This window comes from Carcharhinus amblyrhynchos, chromosome 4 (assembly GCF_965287045.1).
Source record: "Carcharhinus amblyrhynchos chromosome 4, sCarAmb.v2.hapA, whole genome shotgun sequence".
Taxonomy (NCBI): Eukaryota; Metazoa; Chordata; class Chondrichthyes; order Carcharhiniformes; family Carcharhinidae; genus Carcharhinus; species Carcharhinus amblyrhynchos.
The window spans coordinates 114,020,240-114,043,073 of record NC_137327.1 but is presented as its reverse complement, the minus strand read 5'-3'; the positions used below and the strand labels follow the sequence as shown (position 1 = coordinate 114,043,073).

General features: G+C 42.1%; 1 protein-coding gene across 1 annotated transcript in view; it reads left to right on the top strand.

Annotated features, from left to right (window-relative positions):
• Window positions 1-22,502, top strand: part of LOC145342299 (succinate--CoA ligase [ADP-forming] subunit beta, mitochondrial-like) — a 106,920-nt gene extending 84,418 nt beyond the window's left edge. Inside the window, exons 9-11 of the mRNA XM_080187756.1 lie at window positions 11,363-11,483; window positions 17,696-17,784; window positions 22,312-22,502. Coding sequence (XP_080043882.1) covers window positions 11,363-11,483; window positions 17,696-17,784; window positions 22,312-22,386 — 285 coding nt within the window. The 3' untranslated portion in view covers window positions 22,387-22,502. The remainder of the gene's footprint in view (window positions 1-11,362; window positions 11,484-17,695; window positions 17,785-22,311) is intronic.
• The last annotated feature ends 332 nt before the right edge of the window (window positions 22,503-22,834 follow it).

Sequence of the window (22,834 nt, the reverse complement as noted above, 5' to 3'; positions counted from 1 at the left end):
ACCACAGTGAATAAACCAAAATAAGGTATTTTCCAATCATCAGAGCCACACTCCTCAAAACAGAGCAAAGAATTTCAAATCCGACAAACAAATACAAATCGAACTAAACTGAAGAAATTTATTAGAATGGTACAGGACATGGAGGACTTACGTAGGAAGACTAGAGGAACTAAAGTTATTCTCCTTGGAACGGAAAAGGTTTAGAGATTTGATGAAAGTCATGAAGAGTATTGATAGAGTAAATAAAGAGAACCTGTTTTCAACGCAAGAAGAGTCTTGCAGAAAACAGATTTAAGGTGATCAACAAAATTAGCTGAAGTGATACTAAAACTTTTTTATGCAGTAATATATATGAATGTGTTGTTTGATAGAGTAGTGGAAGCAGAATCAATAGTATGTTACAAAGAGGATTGAAATACTTGGGGGAAACAAATTGTAGGGCTCTGTGCAAGATTGAGAGAGTAGAATTAGTTAGATAACTATCAAAGTGCTAACATGTCACGTGGGGCCAAATGGTCTTATTTTCTGTATTTTCTCTGGAAAGGTTTAGAGAGGGGTGGAGCAGTAGAACTGAGTGACTTGACATCAGGTTAAAGCTGACCTCTTATAAGCTCATGGAATCATTAATGGCACAGAGGGAAGCCACACAGGAAAATAACACCATGGTCAACAGAATGTAACCCAGATGACAAAAGCATTTGGACAGATGCACAAATAGGAAAAGCCTAAAGGGATATGGGCCAAATGCAGGCAACTGGGGTTAGCTTAGATGGGGTTTTTGGTCAGCATGGGTGAGTTTGGGCTGAAAGGCCTGTCTTTGTGCTGTAGATTCTATGATTTTATTCATTCCTCAGTGATTTTAGAGAGCAGGTTCTATAGTTCAATGTTAAAACTGCTACCGTTGGTTTGTATAAAATCAAATGTGTTTGAGTTCTTTCGCTCAATATTTTCCCTCCACCTATGAGGCTAGTGTTCTTTGACTTGTATGCTTGTATGCCTTTAGATTTTGTTTTGCCATGTTTGGTCTGTTCTTTGAATAATTTTCAAATCTCCATTAGTGCTGCGTTACTTCCTTCTCGAGAAAACACAGATTGCAATCTAACTTAACCGCTAGCCTTGCATCTTGCAGACTGCTAGAATTAAATGCCAGCTGTCAGTATAAAATTGTTTCATTCTGCTATGTCTCAGCAACCAAACTTTAATATCAACAGTAGATAGAAAGCTTTTTTTACTTCATTGTAGACTTACTTTGTGAGCCTTGCTATGACAAGTTTTTAAAATGTAGTAAAGAATTACAAAAGTAAAATGTTATAATCGTGTGGGTTGCTTAAACGTCTAACTTTTCACGTTTCATAGTTTTTGATTAACATGCAGTACAAAGTATGGTTTTTGTGCCCTTTTTAAAATCTTTGAAACTCACTTCCTTCAATCTCTGACTAGCTTTATTTGATATGATTTAACACAATGATATTTGCTCTATCGAAGAATTTTATTGACTGGAGAGCAAATACCATCCAACCATTGTGCACATTATGTGGAATGATGTGAGAAAAATCTTTAATCTTCCATTGATTAAGGCACATGGGATCTCCAGAGACTGAAAAAATAATTCACAGTCACTGAATTAGATCACTTTGATGTGAAGACTTTTATTGCAGTATATGTTTATGTTGTGCAGCTTGTATACATAAAGCTATTGATTACAGAATGTTGATGAAGGTATAAAGTCTCGTTAAGATGATACTGGTTTTGTTCTAGTTAAAGGGATTTTGTCTTCAAAGATGGATTTGATCATATTCTGACCCTTATTCAGAGGGTGGCATGGTGGCACAGTGGTTCGATTCCAGCTTGGGTGACTGTGTGGAGTTTGCGCATTCTCCCCATGTCTGTGTGGGTTTCCTCCAGGTGCTCCAGTTTCCTCCCACAGTCTGAATGACGTGCTGGTGAGGTGCATAGACCCGAACAGGCACTGGACTGAGGCGACTAGGGGAATTCCACACAAACTTCATTGCAGTGTTAATGTGAGCCTTACTTGTGACTAGTAAATAAACTTTCAATTTATAACCACAGACATCCTGTTCAAAACAAGGACTAAGAAACACCATAGAGCCATTAAGTCAAGTGTGATTGGATTGGATGTGAAGTGAATCCCTTTGTGCAATGTTTCAGTCATGTATTCAGTCCCAATCTGGGAAGAATACTTGTAGTTGGATGAGAATTGAAGGCAATGTGGGGGAAAAAAGGCCATTTATTCACCAACCCCACTTCTTCCAATGGAGAATTTATAATGTCTCCCAAAAGATGCTGAGAAGCAAGTAAATTTCAAAGAAGATGGTGCTCAATAAAATATCTCCCTAATACTTTGGGAGATCCTGAGGACATGATGAGGCAGCATAAAAATTCAACCTCTTACTTGTATCTTGAATTATTGAACTGAGCAGCTATTGTTCCGTTTCCTTCTGTTAAATTGTTGCTTGATCAATATTTGCTGCTATAGCAGGCATATGTAATTTAAACTAAATTAAAATTTATTTGAGGAAAGTATTTCTCTGATATTTTTGTTAAGGACCTTGTGTGCTCACTTTTGAATTTGCTTATGAATTTATTTACATTTTTTGTGACTTTGGACATCATTAGTGATTGGAAGATAAATCTTGTTAAGTAATATTTCAAACCTAAAATTATTTTCTGGCTAAATTTAATCCGTCATTTTGTCTTCTTCTGAATATATATCCCCTTAGAAAAGCGTGCCTGCAAACTTGGCTTCAAACTTTGGTTCTGCTCATTCTTGGAAATCTACTTGACCTCGATGTTTCTGATCTCTGTCTCTTTCTCTTGATTTATTTATCTCCAGAAGGTGGCAGTTGATCAAGTTGAAGCCTTCACTTCCATTCTTTTGGATTACGTGATACTTCTAGGCAATCAGGGTCCTTGAGATCTCTGCATCAGCTAAATGTGAGGGATGCCGCCACATTAACCCTTACCCTATTCACCTCCATACCCCTTCCAACCCCACTCACTACCTCACATATGCATTACTGTATGAATAAACTCCTTTAGTAAACCATGTTCTTATGTACTGCACAACAAAATTGTATAGTGAGTTCATAAAATGCGACTGGGTATTTTTTAAAGCAGTGCTTGCTGCTCAGTGTGCACAGAGCACCATTCCTGGGTCTAATTGGATAGAAAAGGGTGGTACAGTGACACAGTTGTTAGTACTGCTGACTCTCAGCGCTAGGATACTGGGTTCAAATCCTGGCTTGGGTCACTGTCTGTGTGGTGTTTGCACATTTTCCCCACATCTGTGTGGGTTTCTGCTGGGTGCTCTGGTTTCCTCCCACAGATGTGCAAGTTAGGTGGATTAGCTATGCTAAATTGTCCCTTAGTGTTGGTGGGGGCTAGCTGGGCAAATGCATGGGGTTATAGGGATAGGGTCTGGGTGGGATTGTGGTCAGTGCAGATCCAGTGGGCCGAATGGGACCCTGACTGCCTAGGGGGTCAATGGGTGCTATTCGGATTGGCGGTTGGTGACTAGTGGGGTGCCCCAGGGGTTGGTGCTGGGGCCTCAGCTATTTACCATTTATATAGATGATCTGGAGGAGGGAACCGAGTTTAGGGTGTCGAAATTTGCTGATGACACCAAGATTGGGGGAAAGGCAAATTGTGCGGAGGGTGTGGAGAGTCTGCAGAAGGTTCTAGATAGGCTGGGCGAATGGGCCAGGAAATGGCAAATGGAATTTAATGTTGGCAAGTGTGAGGTGGTCCACTTTGGTAGGAAGAATGGTAGGAAGGACTATTACTTACGTGGTGAAAAACTGCAGCAGGCGACGGTGCAGAGGGACCTCGGGGTCCTTGTGCATGAGTCGCAAAAACCCAGCTTGCAGGTGCAGCAGGTGGTCAGGAAGGCGAATGGGATGCTGGCCTTCATAGCGAGGGGGATTGAATATAAAAGTAGGGAGGTCTTGCTGCAGCTGTATAGGGCATTGGTGAGGCCGCAGCTGGAGTACTGTGTGCAGTTTTGGGCGCCGTACCTGCGCAAGGATATTTTGGCCTTGGAGGGAGTGCAGAGGAGGTTTACTAGGCTGATACCGGAGTTGAGGGGGTTGAGCTATGAGGAGAGGCTGAATAAACTAGGCTTGTACTCGTTAGAGTTTAGGAGAATGAGGGGAGATCTCATTGAGACGTATAAGATGATGAATGGGATGGATAGGATAGAGGTGGAGAGACTCTTCCCACTCAAAAAAGACAGTAGGACTAGGGGGCACAGCCTCAAGATAAAGGGGAGGCGGTTTAGAACGGAGTTGAGGAGGAACTTCTTCACTCAAAGGGTGGTGAATCTCTGGAATTCTCTGCCCGTTGAAGTGGTGGAGGCTGCCTCGCTAAATATTTTTAAGAAGCGGGTTGATGGGTTCTTGATAAGAGAGGGGATTAAGGGTTATGGGGAGAGGGCGGGAAAGTGGAACTGAGCAGCGACAGATCAGCCATGATCTTATTGAATGGCGGGGCAGGCTCGAAGGGCTAGATGGCCTACTCCTGCTCCTATTTCTTATGTTCTTATGTTAAGTGTCATGTAATCCAAAAGAATGGAAGTGACTGCATCAACTTGATCAAGTGTCACCATCTGGGGGCGAATAAATCAAGGGAAAGAGAGAGAGCAGAAACGTCTAGGTCAAGTATGTTTCCAAAAATGGGCAGAACCAGAGTTTGAAGCCAAGTTTGCAGGCATGCTTTTCAAAAATTTTATTTATTAGTCACAAGTAGGCTTACATTCACACTGCAATGAAGTTGTTGTGAAAATCCCCTAGTTGTCACACTCCGGTGACTGTTGTCGTACATCGAGGGAGAATTTTGCATGGCCAATCTGCCCAACCTGCACGTCTTTGGACTGTGGAGAAAACCAGAGTACCTGAAGAAAACCCACACAGACATGGGGAGAATGTGCAAACTCCACACAGACAAGCCAAGAATCAAACCCGGGTCCCTAATGTTGGGAGGCAGCAGTGCTAACCACTGTGCTGCCCTCCCATATAAATATATATATATAAAAAATATATTTTAGGAGCATACATTCAGATTAATATAAAATAAACGTAAGAAATAGGAGCAGGAGTAGGCCATCTAGCCCTTCGAACCTGCCCCGCCATTCAGTAAGATCATGGCTGATCTGAAGTGGCTCAGTTCCACTTTCCCGCTTTCTCCCCATAACCGTTAATCCCCTTGCCTACCAAAAACCTATCTACCCGCGTCTTAAATATATTTAGCGAGGTAGTCTCCACCACTTCAACGGGCAGAGACAGATGACAGATTAAATTTAGCAAGAAAATAGTTTCAGGTTTAAAATATTTCTTAACAAGATTTATCTCCCAATCACTAATGATGTCTAAAGTCACAAAAGATATAAATATATTTGCAGTGTATGATTCCATGAAATGCGGAATCCATGCAATTGAACTTTTTAACATTTCTGGATCTCCTTAAAGTCAGTAATTGAAAAGTCGCAGCTTTGACAAAGGATCATCTGGACTCAAAGCATCAGCTCTTTTCTCTCCTTACAGATACTGCCACACCTGCTGAGATTTTCCAGCATTTTCTTTTTTGGTTAATAATTGGAAAATACCCATTGGATTTTTGTAAAATAAACCTTTGTTTTCAGAGTTGGTATTTAGTTTTGAAATTGTCATTCTGTGACAATTTCAATTAACATTGTTAATGTGGATGAAGACAAATTCATGATGAAATCACATTGATCCATTTTGATTGAATATAGCATTGCCAGGGTGAGAAGCTTTCATTTCTTAAATTAGTTGCTAAGGAAACATACCCATCATTCAAGTTCCTTGTTCCTATTGATAGAACGTTGAGTGGGAGGAGGAGGAGGTGTGACAATAGCAACACCTTGTATTTATGAAATGCCTTTAATGTAATAAAATGTCTCAAGGTGCTTCACAGGAGCATTACAGAGTCAAATTTGGCACTAAGCCACAAACAGATGTTGGGGCAATGTACCAAATACTTGAGAGCTACTGAATAGGGCACTGTTGAGTCTTGCTTTAAAATACAGCTCTGCAGATCCCATTTCTTTCATCTGGCTCAACCCCTCTCTCCCCTCCCTTCAAAGGCCAATTGGCTACTGGAGTATTTTTCTGTTTTGCTTTTCCAAAGCAGTGGGAAGTGTAGAGAGAGTCAGTGGATGGGAGGCTAGTTTACGTGATGGACTGGGCTACATTCATGACCTTCTGTAGTTCCTTGCAGTCTTGGACAGAGCAGGAGCCAATCCAAGCTGTGATACAATCAGAAAGAATGCTTTCTATGGTACATCTGTAAAAGTTGGGGTGAGATGCCAAATTTCCTTAGTCTTCTGAGAAAGTGGAGCATTGGTGGGCTTTCTTAACTATAGTGTCAGCATGGAGGAACCAGGACAGGTTGTTGGTGATCTGGACACCTAAAAACTTGAAGCTCTCGACTCTTTTCTACTTCATCCCCGTTGATGTAGACAGGGACACGTAGAGGGATCATTGGTTTAGGGAGCGCTACGTATGTTGGGGCATAGCCACTTTAAGGGAATGTGTCGTGTAACCTTGGCTGTGGGGTGAGCTGTTGGGATCCACCCAGAGTAGGCAGTCTATGCTAGGAGTGTGGAGTGATCAGACCTAATAAAAGAGCTGAGTTCCTTAATGCCTGATTGTGGAGTAATTATTGAGGAGAGGCCTCAGTATAACAGGGAGAGAGTTCCCTTAGGGCTTTGGTAGTTTAAAGTTGTGGCCACCAGTGGTGCAGTAATTCAACAAGCAATGCTCAAGAAGCCAGAATTGATGGGTCACAAATATCTCAGAGGGTTGGAGAGCTGGAGGAGATTACAGAGATATGGAAGATTGAAGCCTTGGAAGAACTTCAAAGCAACAATTAGAATTTTAAAATTGAGGGTGTGATATAGGGGCTCTGTTCACTGCAGGTGCAAATACTGTTAGAGCTGCTAAATCTAATGAGAGGACCAAAATGGGATTTTGCAATGGCAAAAGTAATCAAATTTGTAGCCAGAAAGGGCATGAACCAGATCTTCATGATTTTACATAAATTTTAACATTATTAAAGGGCTTTATGCCGTAGTGTCTTCCTGTAACCTATCCCCCCACACCTCCTGTGGTGTGACATTGCACTAGTATGAATCACTATTGGTTTTCAAAAATGCAAAGCAGTTGTGATGGCCATGCTGGAGATGGCTCTGGCTGGGATGAGTAACCCTCCACCATAAGGCAGAGATGGAGAGTCCTTATGTATGATAGGCGGGGGGAGTGCAGGCTTAAATGTTACTGAGATCAAGGCTCCATTTAAAAATGGCACCCCAATCTTAAAAACTCAGTTTTGCTGCGAATTTAGGCCACAATGCCTCCCCCCACCCACCCCTCCGCACCACCACCACCACTGGCCATGTGACCCTTACCCACGCTTTGAAATTGCACAGAGTGCTGTTAAATCAGGCTTGAAAAAATATCTGTGAAGCTAGTGAGTTTCACACAACTTTTCTTGCCTGATCCAACACTTTGTGATTTTGGGGAAATTCTGCCCTGAGGCATTACTTATCTGGGAGCCAGTGTAAACCAGCAGGCAAAGAACATAAGAACATAAGAAATAGGAGCAGGAGTAGGCCATCTAGCCCTTCGAGCCTGCCCCGCCATTCAATAAGATCATGGCTGATCTGTCGTGGCTCAGTTCCACCTTCCTGCCCTCTCCCCATAACCCTTAATCCCCTCTCTTATCAAAAACCCATCAACCCGCGTCTTAAAAATATTTAGCGAGGCAGCGTCCACCACTTCAACGGGCAGAGAATTCCAGAGATTCACCACCCTTTGAGTGAAGAAGTTCCTCCTCAACTCTGTTCTAAACCGCCCCCCCTTTATCTTGAGGCTGTGCCCCCTAGTCCTACTGTCTTTTTTGAGCGGGAAGAGTCTCTCCACCTCTATCCTATCCATCCCATTCATCATCTTATACGTCTCAATGAGATCTCCCCTCATTCTTCTAAACTCTAACGAGTACAAGCCCAGTTTATTCAGCCTCTCCTCATAGCTCAACCCCCTCAACTCCGGTATCAGCCTAGTAAACCTCCTCTGCACTCCCTCCAAGGCCAAAATATCCTTGCGCAGGTGCGGCGCCCAAAACTGCACACAGTACTCCAGCTGCGGCCTCACCAATGCCCTATACAGCTGCAGCAAGACCTCCCTACTTTTATATTCAATCCCCCTCGCTATGAAGGCCAGCATCCCATTCGCCTTCCTGACCACCTGCTGCACCTGCAAGCTGGGTTTTTGCGACTCATGCACAAGGACCCCGAGGTCCCTCTGCACCGTCGCCTGCTGCAGTTTTTCGCCACGTAAGTAATAGTCCTTCCTACCATTATTCCTACCAAAGTGGACCACCTCACACTTTGATGTGAGAATGATGGAGTAACAGAATTTGACCTCAAGTGCATGGAGGGTTCCGTCCAAAGTGTACTCAATGTATAGTTTCAGCAGCAGATGAGCTAGGGAGAGTAACCTAACTGGGAGGATCACAAGTTCTGAAAGAATATCCTGGAGGAATAAATGTAGAGGAACAATAGCTGATAGATAGAATTTTTCAGCAGTGTTTTCTTGACTTGTCAGAGGCCTTTCTTCACCAACTCCTGGTAAGTATTTGAGTGAGGCTTCCAGCATTATTTCCTTGGATTTTTAAAAATTGGTATGGCGTTATACTGCGGTGAATAATGTCACAAGAAAGGTAACGCTGTCTTCTTGATTTCTTGGCCCGCTGTGGTAGTTTTATAGTTCCCCTTGTTCGTTTCATACATAATTCAAATTTTATACACCCTTACAAATTCCCACAGATGAAAATCAAGTGGAGTGGCTTTTTATAAGCTTTTAGCTCAAATACTGTAGTACAAACGCACACCATAATCGGACAACATCAAATCTCTCTTTGCAATATTGCCTTCAGGTAAGAATTTCATCCTGGTCCAGTTAAGGTGGATGTTCTGAGCTTGAAACAAAGGCACCTTCGAAATATCAAAGGTGGCCATTTGGTCCATCATGTCCAGTTGACTGTTTGGAGGATCAATCCAGTCAACTGCACTTTCTTCAATCCCCCTGCAAATTATTTCCTTTTTTTGAAACATCATAACTTTGCAAGTTATGATTACATTTGCTCCACATTTTTAGGCAGCACATTTGCAGTCGCATCAACTTACTGCATAAAAAGAATAAAATTTCTCATCTCTCTTCTGATTCTTTAGACAATTATCTTAAAACCTACAGTAGCCTCTGGTTACTGTATCTCCTGGAGTAGGAGTTTCTCCAAATGTACTCTATCAAAGGACTTCTTAATGATCAAGTAAAAGTTCTTATTTCCATCACCAATGCCACCTTCCCATGCAATCGCAGAAGGTGTAACACCTGCCCCTTTACCTCTTCCATGCTTACCATCAAACGTCCTAAACACTCATTCCAAGTTAAGCAGCATTTCATCTGAACCTTTCAATTTGATTTGTTGCATTCGCTAGTCCCAGTGTGGTCTCCTTATATTGGAGAGACCAAACATAGACTGGGTGATCGCTTTGCTGAGCACCTTCAGTCTGTGCGCAGTCAGGACCTTGACTTTCTTGTTGCTTGCCACACACAATCCTGCTTCCATGCCCACATGTCTGTCCTTGGACTGCTGCAATATTCCAGTGAAGCTCCGTGCAAACTGGAGGAACAGCATCTCATCTTCCAGCTGGCACTTTACAACCTTCCAGTCTCAACATCGAATTCAACAACTTCAGATGATTTGCTCTACCCCACCTCGACCCCTTTGTTTTCATTTTATTTAATTTTTAACTGTTCCTTTTACTTCTTTATTGTCTTTATTTTTTGTTTTCTCCCACCCATTCTTTCTTGCTATTTTATCCCCTGTTCCTTATCTTTTCTCAATCTTACCTCTCTCCTGCCCATCTCCCCCCTCCCCCCAACATCTTCATCTGTCACAGTTTACCCTCTGATTTCAGCTTCTTTTGCCATTTGGCTGTTCACACCTTGTATTCTCTCTATGGACAGCCATTAACAGCCTGTCCCCTTGTTTTTGTGGCTATGACTCACCTTTCATTCCCTTATCCTACAGTATAAATATTTCCCACTTTCAATTCCTTTTAGCTTTGACAGACGGTCATCTGGACTCGAAATGTCAGCTCTCCTCTCTCCTTACAGATGCTGCCAGATCGGCTGAGATTTTCCAGCATTTTCTCTCTTGGTTTTAGATTTCAGCATCGCAGTAATTTGCTTTTATCCAGTTCTTGTTCTGCGTCTGGCTTTGTGAAACCTCATCCGGTCACAGCATTCCATGTTGAAATTTGTGTTTTAATTGCCCAATCAATACACCCTCAGCTGGCAAGTACACAAGTTCTGATGGAAGGAAAAGGCAGCAATTTATATCTGTGTCCAATTTATTTAATTAGTTTGGGAACTGCAGCCTACTTGCTAGTGTGGATTTAATGGTATTTGAGAATACCTTTGTGACCACTTTGCCCTGATGAGCTGTAATCTAGTAGTATTTTCCATGTTAAAATGACATCCTATTAAATGTTACTTTATCATTCTTCTGAATATTGCTTCAAGTTGTTTAATGGTTTTAATAATTTTCTTAACTTGGTGGCAATTCAATTATCACATCAAAGAATCATAGAATCATGGAATCCTACAGTGCAGAAGTAGGCCATTCAGCCCATCGAGTCTGCACCACCCACAATCCCACCTGGCCCTATCCCCATAACCCTATACATTTATTCTAGCTAGTCCTCTTGACACTAAGGGGCAATTTAGCCTGGCCAGTCCACCTAACCCAAACATCTTTGGAGTGTGGAAAGAAACCCATGCAGACATTGGGAGAATGTGCAAACTCCACACAGATAGTGACCCAAGCCAGGAATCAAACCTGGGTCCCTGGCATTGTGAGGCAACAGTGCTACCACTGTGCCGCCCCTGTCATAACAGTGTAACATATAAAACAAACAAGCAGGAAGTTTTAACTGTAATCAAACTGCTGGACAAGAACTAACTTCATCTTACTACTATTTAAATTTTATACGGACACATGGTTTGAGTGAAATGTACCATTATTCGAGAAAAGTTTAGTCCCACAATCATAAAGATAAATTGGACAGTGGTTTTACTTGGCTACATTTGTGCATTTCACTAATGGAGAAGCTGCCGCCACTACTTTTTTTGTTTTCTTAAGATTGTGTTGTGGAGAGACTTACTATTTAAAGTCATAAATCAAAAGGCTTTCTTCACTGTGATGCCTTTTTGTCAATAACACTGCTGGATAGTTACACAATGATTTATTTTGCTTGCAGGTTCAAGCGATTCTGGTGAACATTTTTGGTGGTATTATGCGTTGTGATATAATTGCCCAAGGAATTATCACCGCTGTTTCAGATCTGCACATGAAAATTCCCATTGTTGTTCGATTGCAAGGTGAGGATATCTGTAAATTTCGAGCCCTTGCTTATCAGTATGTGCCAGACTTTTAATGAGGAGTTACATCTGATGCATTCACTTCTTTTCCCTGTGCAGATACTGACAGTCTTACTATGTGTCTTGAACATTTCATGTGCACTGTCACTATTTGGTCACTGCACTGGAGAAATGGGAACAAGCAGAAATTGGCAGGAACTGTGACAATATATGAGGAAGATAAAGTAATAGAAAATATATTTACTATAGAACTGTGGGGGAGATGAAGTTTTTCTATTAGGTAGATGATGGTTAGTGCATTGAGCAGAATGGATAGAAGGGTTGACAGTTTTGAATATTGGCTACTTTGATCAATTTAGCACCAATACTGTGAGGAGGATTTGAGCATTAACAGGTAACACTGAGGACTTTAAAAAGGAAATGGGATGGGGACATGCACAGTAGTTTAAGAGGATGGTAAGGTTGTGAGTGACCTTTTTAAACAGAGGTATTTTATCTGTTTTGAAAGTGAAGAAACAACATCTGATGAAAGGTAAAGTCAATGTTTAAGACGTTTCCGATAATTAATTAGGAACCTGGCCATCACAGGCCTAAGGGAGGGCAAGTGATGGGTCTCATGGATTGGAGGCCAGGGGAAAGTGTAAGAATATTTTGGCATCTGGACCGGAGAAAGGACTGTGGCAGGAATTTTAGAGGGATGAAATCCATTAGGTTGTAAAGCTCATGGAGCTTCACCCCCACTTCAGTGAGCTTGCCCTCGACCATTGATCAATTCTTTTTTTGGTAGATCAATTCCAAAGATTTATATTATGGGAAAAGTTTTCCTCTCAATCCATTCTAATTTTATTTTTCCACTAAATTCCCATTCATGCCCTCAGGACCTATTTTCTTGATAGTCTTTGAAATAGTCCACGTTGCCGCTGCATGCACCATTTATTTTTCATGCATCCTTTCTATAGCATAGAGTTTGATTAATATTTCCTCACGTGCACTTCCCTTAAAATTATGATCAGTCTTATTGCTATTGTCTTTACCTTGCAATGAATTTTGATACACAGCTCACTTCTACAGATTAGAAACAGTAAAAGTCAAAGGATTGATTCTTGTGGGATTCTACTCATGACTTCCTTCCAATTCCCTTAATCAGATGTCATTCATAAAAGGTTAATTTCTGCAGAGGTTTGTTTAGGAAAATCTTCTCCGTCTATTTGTAAGCCTGCTGTGAGTAAATTATTGCTCTACAGGGATACCATCATTTATTCGCTAATTAATGTTAGGGTAGTAGGCCATGGTTGTCTGGGTCATTTTGTTAACCTTTTTAAAATGCGTAATCCCGTGTTGTGGTATAAACCAGTGACTCAGAAATATCCTTCTTGGTTTTGTTTGACAACTTTGGAGTTTGCATCATTTTCTCCAGAGAATACATTTGTCTTAAGTTCCCTTAACTTACTGGCAATCTCCACAGTGCTGGCTTTAGAATCCCAGCAAGGCAGAGTGTATTGATGATTATCTGTTTTGCCCAATATTTTGGTTATTTTTTGTGTTGGGACACTGTATATGTTCACTTTTGTAATCACAGTGATCTGTCTACAGTTTTTAATCATCATTCTTAAGGCATTATTGTTTTTAAAACTCTGGAATATTTTTGCCATTGATCAATTTTCTGATTGTATGTGTCTGGCTATATAGCCATTAACTTTGCTGTTTTTTCGGACAAAAGTGAAGAAAAAATAATGTAGAATAAACCAACTGACAACAGAATGGTCCCACATTCACATTTATTACCGGAGTAGCAGCTATTAGAATGAAAGTAATCGATGAATAATTAGACTGAGGTATCAGGTAAATAATTCTGAAACACTTAAAGTCGTGCAGATACATAGATGTCTCTCAAACTTTAGATTTGCTCTTTAAGACCATGCAAAATTGTAGCGCATTTTAGAAAGTTTTGAGGACCAAATGAAGTGCAATCATAAATGTAAGGTTTTTTTCAGTGAAAACATACAGTGTAAAGCACGTTCTGTAATTATTTCTGAAGAAGCATAATCTCTTTCATATAGAGAATATTAGCTCATATTTTGTAATCTAAAATAAATGTTCTGTTTAGTTTAAGTTTAATTTTATTAGTGTCACAAATAGGCTTACATTAACACTGCAATGAAGTTACTGTGAAAAATCCCCTAGTCGTCACACTCCAGCTCCTGTTCGGATACACTGAGGGAGAATTTGATATGGGCAGTGCACCTAACCAGCATGTCTTTCAAACTGTGGGAGGAAACTGGAGCACGTGGAGGAAACTCATGTAAACACAGGGAGAATGTGCAGATTCTGATAGACAATGACCCAAGCCAGGAATCGAACCTGGGTCTCTGCACTTTGAGGCAGCAGCGCTAACCACTGTACCACCCAATTGGGATCTTTGTGTAAAATCTCCTAAATATTTTGATGCTTGGATCATTTATGGTTGCATTTTCAGGTGACTTAAAGTTAATGTGGGTGATAGAATGTGAAGCTGAGCAAGATAAATGGCAGGAGGATTTAAAACTACTTGAAAATTGGGCAGAAAGGTGGCAGTTAAAATTCAGTGTTGGAAGGTGCATATCATCAGGAACAGAGGACGAGAAATAAAACAATGAGCATGCAAAATGAAAGAGTTGGGGGACAGTGTGTGGGGGAAGTCCTGCTCAAGAATAAATTGAAGCTATTGGGACACTTGCTCTGTGGCAGTGAGCAAAGCATGTAGGTTTATAGGATGTACTAAAATGTCAGTATTGAACTGAAATAGCCAAGTAATGCTGCAACTTTATAAATCAATGGTGTGACCAGATCTAGAAATTTTGTGCGTTCCTGTTTCCACATTGTAACAAAATGTTGTGTTTATTGAAAAGATGCAGAAGTGGGCAACCAGAATGGTCGAGGGGATGGCAAAATTGAATCATGAAGAGCAAATGTATAAATTGAGCATGTTCTCATTGGAACTGATAAGGCTGAGAAGTGATACAATACTGTTTCTGCAATCCTAAGGGGACTAAATAATGTAGGCCAGAACAATAGAACCAAATAATGTAGGCCAGAACAATAGAACCAGAGGGCACCACCCAAGTTGGGAGGCATAATGACACAGTGGTTAGCACTGCTGCCTCACAGCGCCAGGGATCCAGGTTTGATTCCTGGCTTGGGTCACTCTCCCTCTGATTAGGCGCTTTACAGCCTTCCAGACTGAACACTGAGTTCACCCACTTCAGACCATGAACTCTCCCCTCCACCCCATTTCCATTTATTTCATTTCACCTCATTCTCCATTTTATCGCTTTTCTTTCCACCCCACCCCACCCATTCTGACGCTTCTTGGACACTTTTAACACCTTCTCAGCCTTCTGCATGCTCATTTACATTTCCTCTGTCCAATTCCATCATCCTCCCCTACCCTCATAATATAAATCTCCGCTGACTCTCTTTACTCTCAGCTGTGATGAAGGGTCATCTAGACTCAATGTTAGCTCTAATCTCTCTCTACAGATCCTGTCAAACCTGCTGAGATTTTTCAGCATTTTTCTCCTTTTGTCTCAGATTCCTGCATCTGCATTATTTTGCCCCCCTCAACTTCTCTTTGCAACATTGTATAAATAGCAGACTGCCTGAGTTTTGAGGGCCAGACTTTTCCTTAGATGTTAGGCTGCCACATGGTTATCTTTGTTTCAGATAATAATGGAAAGTTAAACGTGTCTACCAGGGAGGATTTTTTTTAATGGAATCTGGCCAGTTCAGTTGTGTAATTGATCCCATTCCAGAGGCCTATGAGACTTGTTCATGCTAAACTACTTTGCATCATTTCTACCTGACATCAATACATCCAATTCATGCCAAGAGAAAATAGACTCTGCAGAGCTCTATCTGCTTTGATTCATGGCTATGAGATCCTCTTTAACTTCTACCAATAAAAATCTACCTAATTACAGGTCATCCAAGTTTTAAACTTGAGTTAGAAACAGAAAATTAATAGCATAGAAAGACCATTCATGCATGTGTTAGCCAATAAAAAACTATCTAGCCTGACCACTTAGCACCTTTTGATCCATTGTATTGTAGACCACGGCACTTCCAATGCATGTACGTTTTTTTAAAATGTGATGAATGTTTCTGCTTCTCTCACCTATTCAGACCTTGAATTCCAGGCCCAGCCCCCCTGTGGGTGAAAATATTTCTGCTTAGCTCTCCTCTAATCTTGCTGCTCATTACTTCAAATTGCTGTACTCTGGATATTGACCCCTCTGCTAAGGGAAATAAGTCCCTTCTATCCATTTAAATTCAGTCCTTCATAATCATATACACCTGATTTAAATCTCCCTTCAACGTTCTCTGTTCCAACGAAAACAATCCCCAATGATTCAGTTTTTCCTTATTGCTGAAATTCTCCATTCCTGGCAACATGCTCGTAAATCTCTTCTGTATCCTCTTCAACACAGCAATCACATCCTTCCTTTACTGCTGTGACTAGAATTGTACTCAAGCTGCAGCCTACCTTGTATTTTATACAATTTTAGCATAACTTCACTATTCTGAAATTTTTGGCCTCTGCCACTGAAGGTAAAGTTTATTTATTAGTCACAAATAGGCTTACATTAACACTGCAACAAAGTCACTGTGAAATTCTCCTGTAAGTATCCTGTAATGGTATGCCACCTTACTCCTGTTATCCACCTGTCCCACTACCTTTAGTGATTTGTAGAGATGCACTTCAAGGTTGTCTCGCCTTCCTTTAACACCTTCCATTTGTTATGTATTCCTTTGCTTTGTTTGTTCTATGTAAATGCATTATCTCACACTGCTCTTGATTGAATTTACTTGTCACTTTTCTGGCCACCAGACTAGTCCATTGATATTTCCATGGAGTCCATAGCTTTCTTCCTCACTATCAAAGACATAACCAATCACTGCATCAAATCCATGGTCTTAATTGTGACTCCTACATTTAATACTAAATCATTGAATTTATACCATGAAAAACAAAAATCTAGTATTGAACCCTGCGGACCCTTCTGGAAATTGCCTTTTACTTACAAAACTACTTGTTGACATTATCTTCTATTTTTGATGCCACTAAGCCAATTTTGGATCTAACTGATCATTTCCCCTGGATTCCATGGTTTTTACTATGTGGGACCTAGTCAAAAGCCTTGCTAAAACCCATATCAATCCTCCATATTACCTCCTTGTATACACCATTCAGCCAGATGTAACAAATCTATGCTGATTGTCCTTGATCAATCTGTGTGTTTGTAGATAAGGATTCATATTGGCCCTCAGAATTCTTTCCAATAATTTGCTCCCGGCGAGGTTAGGCTGAATGGTGTATAATTACTTAGTTTATTTCTTCTCTTTTGAAGTAATGGTGCACTGGTGTTTTAGTGGACCTCCAGAACCACGTACGTGGATAGCGATCGAGGAAGACATTTCTATTGCTGGACACCTGCAGTGCTTGCCACTCTCTAATGTTGCTATAAATTAAGTCAAAGATCCTGAAGGCATGGAAAAAGATTATACTGAAAGATCAAAAGAAATTTAATGCATATTAACAAAAATATTCCACAGTCTGCTGTATACGTAGTCATTCCTTAATCCAATTCAACTATTCAACCAGCTCCACAAGTGAAGTAAGTCTTGCTGGAGTTCGAGTTCAAGTTCAGCTTGAAACTAAAAATGATTAAGCATGAACATAGAAAGTAATTTTAAAAAGATTGCTGTTGTCTGAAAAAAAGGGATGGCATGGACAAGTTGGGCCAAAGGCCTGTGTCCATGCTGTAAACTTCTATAACTCTAGTTATATCGCATCTCCATATGGCTGCAGGATTTGAGAAATGAGTAATCGCACCAATCCTCTGGTTTTGTACCCTGGACCATTTATTGCTTTTTGTTCCTTCTATATTCTCTCTGCATAGTGGAAAGAATCTTTATGCTTGTGGTTAGCTGAATTAATAATTGATCAATATAGTGATGTGGCCAAGTCATAGGTGGAACTGGCAACTTTCTAATGGAGTTCTTGGCCACCAGTGACTCTGTGCCATGACAGTATGTCCCTGGATAGTGTAGAGAAATGAGAAGAATGGTGGACTACAATGTCTTGGAGCCAGTAGAGAATAGAGAATTTTATTTCATGACTCTATTGTTTGTTTATTAAAAGGTTGTATTTTATTGGGTTCTTTGTTATTCAGGCACACGTGTTGATGACGCAAAAGCAATAATTGCTGCGAGCACCTTGAAGATCCTTGCCTGTGATGACCTTGATGATGCCGCTCGAATGGTAATGTTCATTGCACAAATATTGAACTTTGAAATATGTAATTGACTGCAATATGCTGCATAGATAGATCGGCAGGAAAACTATATATGTGTGCCTCCTCCAACCTACCCCCATTGAGAGTTAAACCACTCACCGACACACTCAGCCCTTCAGCAGAATCTTGTTAAATCTTGTGGAAAAACTCTAGGATTCTGCCAGCAGGTTATAGAATCTGAACAATTTAAACAAACTCAAACTGAGACAGTCAGCAAAAACAATGGATTTTTAAAGTTCTGTATATTAATTATTTCTTCGCACTAGTTTGGACTGAAAGCAGAATTTGGTCTTGTTATTTATGACCTTTTCTCAGACTGCTAAGTCCCCTTAGTGACACAGTGAGCATTCTGGTAGAAACGTAATTTATTTATGTGCAAAAGTACTATATCTGTGTCAAGATCACCTCACCAATTCATTCTGACTTGAATAATTTATTTACACATCTGGACAAGTTAATTACTAAATGTTTTTAAAATTATATTCTAATTCTCATTGTGGCATTTAGATTTTTTACCCCTCATTTTCTTAATGGTATTTCTTTAGTTCACTGCTCTGTAATGACTAATTGGAACTAAAATGTCACAGGCTATTGTGGAGCAGTTGACTGTGGGACAAGCTTTTAAAATGAACAATAAAAGCTATTTGCTGTGTGAGTAAAATGCTTTCATTTGGCTGCCTTCTCGGACGTCAGATTGCACTTGATCCTAGTCATCAACAGCCTTTGCCACAACGTACATCACAATTGATGACCGCTTACTGTATTGCACAGCTTACAACATGATTGAGCAGTTATATTGATGTCTTGAATCTGTCAAGTTTGTTGATGGGCTGAGGGGATTTTAAAGATATTTTAAAGGATAGAGTAAATAAGGAGAAACTGTTCCCAGTGTCAGAACGATCAGTGGGCAGAGCACAAACATTTAAGGTGATTGACAAAAAAACCAGAGGCGGCATGAAGAAATGTTTCATACACTGGAGCTGTTCTGATCTACAGTGTCTTGATGTTGTGATGTAAGCAGGTTCTGTAGTCTTCTCTTCTTAGGTAGTCCCTTGAAGTTGAGGATAACTTATGAGATAAAGAAACCTCATGTTTTAAATTTTGTTTATTATTGTCACAATTAGGCTTACATTAACACTACAATGAAGTTAGTGTGAAAATCCCCTCGTCGCCACACTCTGGCGCCTGTTCGGGTACAGTGAGGGAGAACTTAGCATGGCCAATGCACCTAAACCAGCACATCTTTTTGGACTGCAGAAGGAAACTGGAGCATCCAGAGGAAACCCATGCAGAGAACATGCAGACTCCACACACACTGATCCAAGACAGAAATTGAATCTGGGCCCCTGAAATTGTGAGGTGGCAGTGCTAACAGCAGTGCAACTAAAGAATGTCCTGCATGTTCTATAGGTTATGGATTTGTCACTGGACCTCAGCCTCCAGCCGTCTGTAGAGCTGCTCCCTGGCGCTCGCGTTGGGTTGCTGTTTCAGGTACAGAAAAGCCTTGGGATTGCGACTTGTCAACTCCTGGATCTCCTGTCATTCTCGCTTGAACCTCCCTTTGCATTTCCTGGTAGAGTGACCAAGCCTCTATACAGGTGCTGATTATGGAGATTGTGAGGGCAGACCAGGCGCTATGGACCCTTAGCATCTCTAGGTGACCGGTAGTCGTTGGGTTGGCAGAGAGACATTGGCTGACTGGGACTGCCTTACCAGGGTCTCTGTGTGCATTAGTGTTGATTTTCCTGAGGTATTGTTTCTGTTTCTGTCGCTGCTTTGGGGCTACATTCTGATCACAGAGTGGATTAAACAGGGGTCTGTCTAGCATTTGCAAGCTTCTGTCATGTGCGGGTGATATGTACATACTTGTGGGCCCTCAAAGGATGATTCAGTGGAGCAAGTACAAGAACTTGGAGCGAGGGTGATTCCATGAGTACATGTCTATGATGGAAGAAGGTATTATATTTATGATAATGCCATTTTCTAGGCATTTTGTCAGGAGCATAGAACCATTGGTGTTGGATTTCCCTACCCACCGCTCTGCCGATTGAACATCTCTAGAAGCTTGTGCCCTTTCCAACTCTGGTGTTGAAGTCACTAAGAAGAATCAACTTGTCATCCTTTGGAACTCAAGTCAAAGATTGTTCGAGGCTGGAGTAAAATTCCCCTTTGGAATCATCTGTAGCTTCTAGTGTTGGTGTAAACGCGAACGACTGTAGCAGGCTGGATCTTGTGATAGATCATAGAATCCCCACAGTGCAGAAGGAGACCATTTGGTCCATTACATCTGCACAGACCACAATCCCACTTAGGCGCTATCCCCATAACTTTGTGCATTTACCCTAGCTAGTCCCCCTGACACTAAAGGACAATTTAGCATGGCCAATCCACCTAGCCCACACATCTTTGGACTATGGGAGGAAACCGGAGCACTGGAGGAAACCAATACAGATGGGGAGAACATGCAAATTCCACACAGTACCCAAGCTGGGAATCAAATTCGGGTCCCCGGTGCTGTGAGGCAGCAGCGCTAATCGTACCACCATGCTCCTCTCTCGCTGCGCGTGGTCCCATCGCTCCTCTCTCGCTGCGCGTGGTCCCATCGCTCCTCTCTCGCTGCGCGTGGTCCCATCGCTCCTCTCTCGCTGCGCGTGGTCCCATCGCTCCTCTCTCGCTGCGCGTGGTCCCATCGCTCCTCTCTCGCTGCGCGTGGTCCCATCGCTCCTCGCTCGCTGCGCGTGGTCCCATCGCTCCTCTCTCGCTGCGCGTGGTCCCATCGCTCCTCTCTCGCTGCGCGTGGTCCCATCGCTCCTCTCTCGCTGCGCGTGGTCCCATCGCTCCTCTCTCGCTGCGCGTGGTCCCATTCGCTCCTCTCTCGCTGCGCGTGGTCCCATTCGCTCCTCTCTCGCTGCGCGTGGTCCCATCGCTCCTCTCTCGCTGCGCGTGGTCCCATCGCTCCTCTCTCGCTGCGCGTGGTCCCATCGCTCCTCTCTCGCTGCGCGTGGTCCCATCGCTCCTCGCTCGCTGCGCGTGGTCCCATCGCTCCTCGCTCGCTGCGCGTGGTCCCATCGCTCCTCGCTCGCTGCGCGTGGTCCCATCGCTCCTCGCTCGCTGCGCGTGGTCCCATCGCTCCTCGCTCGCTGCGCGTGGTCCCATCGCTCCTCTCTCGCTGCGCGTGGTCCCATCGCTCCTCGCTCGCTGCGCGTGGTCCCATCGCTCCTCGCTCGCTGCGCGTGGTCCCATCGCTCCTCTCTCGCTGCGCGTGGTCCCATCGCTCCTCGCTCGCTGCGAATGGGCCCCTGGCACTGAGGGGCAGAAGTGCTAACTAATGTGTTACTACACATTGGAACCACTGTGCTACCAAAAGATGTGCAGGTTGGGTGCATTGACTATTCTAAATTTTCCCTCAGTGTGCCGAACAGGCTCCGGAATGTGGCGACTAGGAGATTTTCACAGTAACTTCATTTCAGTGTGAATGTTAGCCTACTTGTGACTTATAAGTAAACTTTACTTTTTTTAAAAAAGTGAGGAAGATTAACTGTGAACTCTAGCAAAAAGCACACACAAGCACAGTGGGCCATATGACTACCTCCTATCCAGTATTATTCTCTCAATCTATGAAATAAAATCATAAGTTATCATTAGCAATGGGACAGTGGTGGCAGTTATTTTCTTTTTAATGCAAACAACGAAGTTTCCAAGAAGAGCTATGAGCATGAATTATAATCTGTATGCCAAGTCTAAATGCAAACATATCAGAAGTTACAGCAGTAGCAGTAGCTGCTGTAAATGGGATGTTTAAAGGGAGAGAGAGCAGGTAACTTTCACTGGTAAGTGGCTTATGGTGGGGTGGGGGTGGGATGTGTGAGGGTGAGCTGTGGGGAGATGTCCTGGAGCAGATCAGGGGGTTCTGGAGCATCTTGGAACGGAGGAGACGGACAGCCCAGAGTTGGAGAGGAGCTGGGGTAGGGGTCGACGAAGAAGTCTTTGACCAGAGCCAGAAAGAGAAGTTGAAGGGGGCAAAGGAGGGATGGGCCAGACTGCGAACGGGTTTGGGCCAGGGATAGCATAGTGGGGTTGGAATCAAAGCCGGAGTGGGGTGGTAGGGGTGGGGTTCAGACCCATAGGGAGCATGATGGGTCCCCTGTGAGATTGGGTTTGAGTTTAGATTTTTATTCTGGAGTTAGAAGGGATTTTTTTTCCTCTTTTAGAGTAACTGTTGGGGTAAAACTGGCAGAACCATCCAAAATTAGCAATTTAAATCACTTTGTAGGATGGTTCTCAGCCCAATACAGCTGTCCGAAGAAAGTTAATATTTTTGGGTAATTGCTGGGTAAACCCTTCTATGGGAACCTCCTGGAGGGATTCCCCAGCGCATCATTGGGGTACTCCCTAAAAGCAGTGCTGGGGACCTGGGAAGTTGTGGGTCTTAGTATTGTCAATCTGCATTTGTAGAAATCTGTGATCATTATTATTTTCTTTTCCCCAAACAGGTTGTAAAACTTTCTGAAATTGTTTCACTGGCCAAAGAAGCTCAAGTCAATGTGAACTTCCAGCTCCCAATCTAACCATGATACTCCAACCTCAAAGCTGAAAGCTTTATGGAAACAGTTATAAAATAGCTATTTATTTTTCATGTACTCATGTTTCTTGAGATTATGGCTGAATAAAAGGAATGTGGATAGCTGCTTGGAGTTATTTATTAGCTTATTCGTAAGAAAGCAAAATTGCATAAATAGACACAACACTGCTCAATACAGCCCTACCATGGATGTGTTAGATCACCAAAATTTATCTCCTCAGCTCAATAGTGTAAAAAATGCAAAACAACTGTGTAGTTTGCACCATTTGTTTCTGCTGCTTAATAGCAGGCACTTTGTATTTTGTTCTTGCAGCTACGATCCATGTGGTCAGTACAGTAACCAGATTTTGAACTTTGCAATTAAATTCTGATGCACAACTGAAGCTAGCAAATAAGCTTGAGCTAAAAACTGGGATACCAGCATTAAAATATTG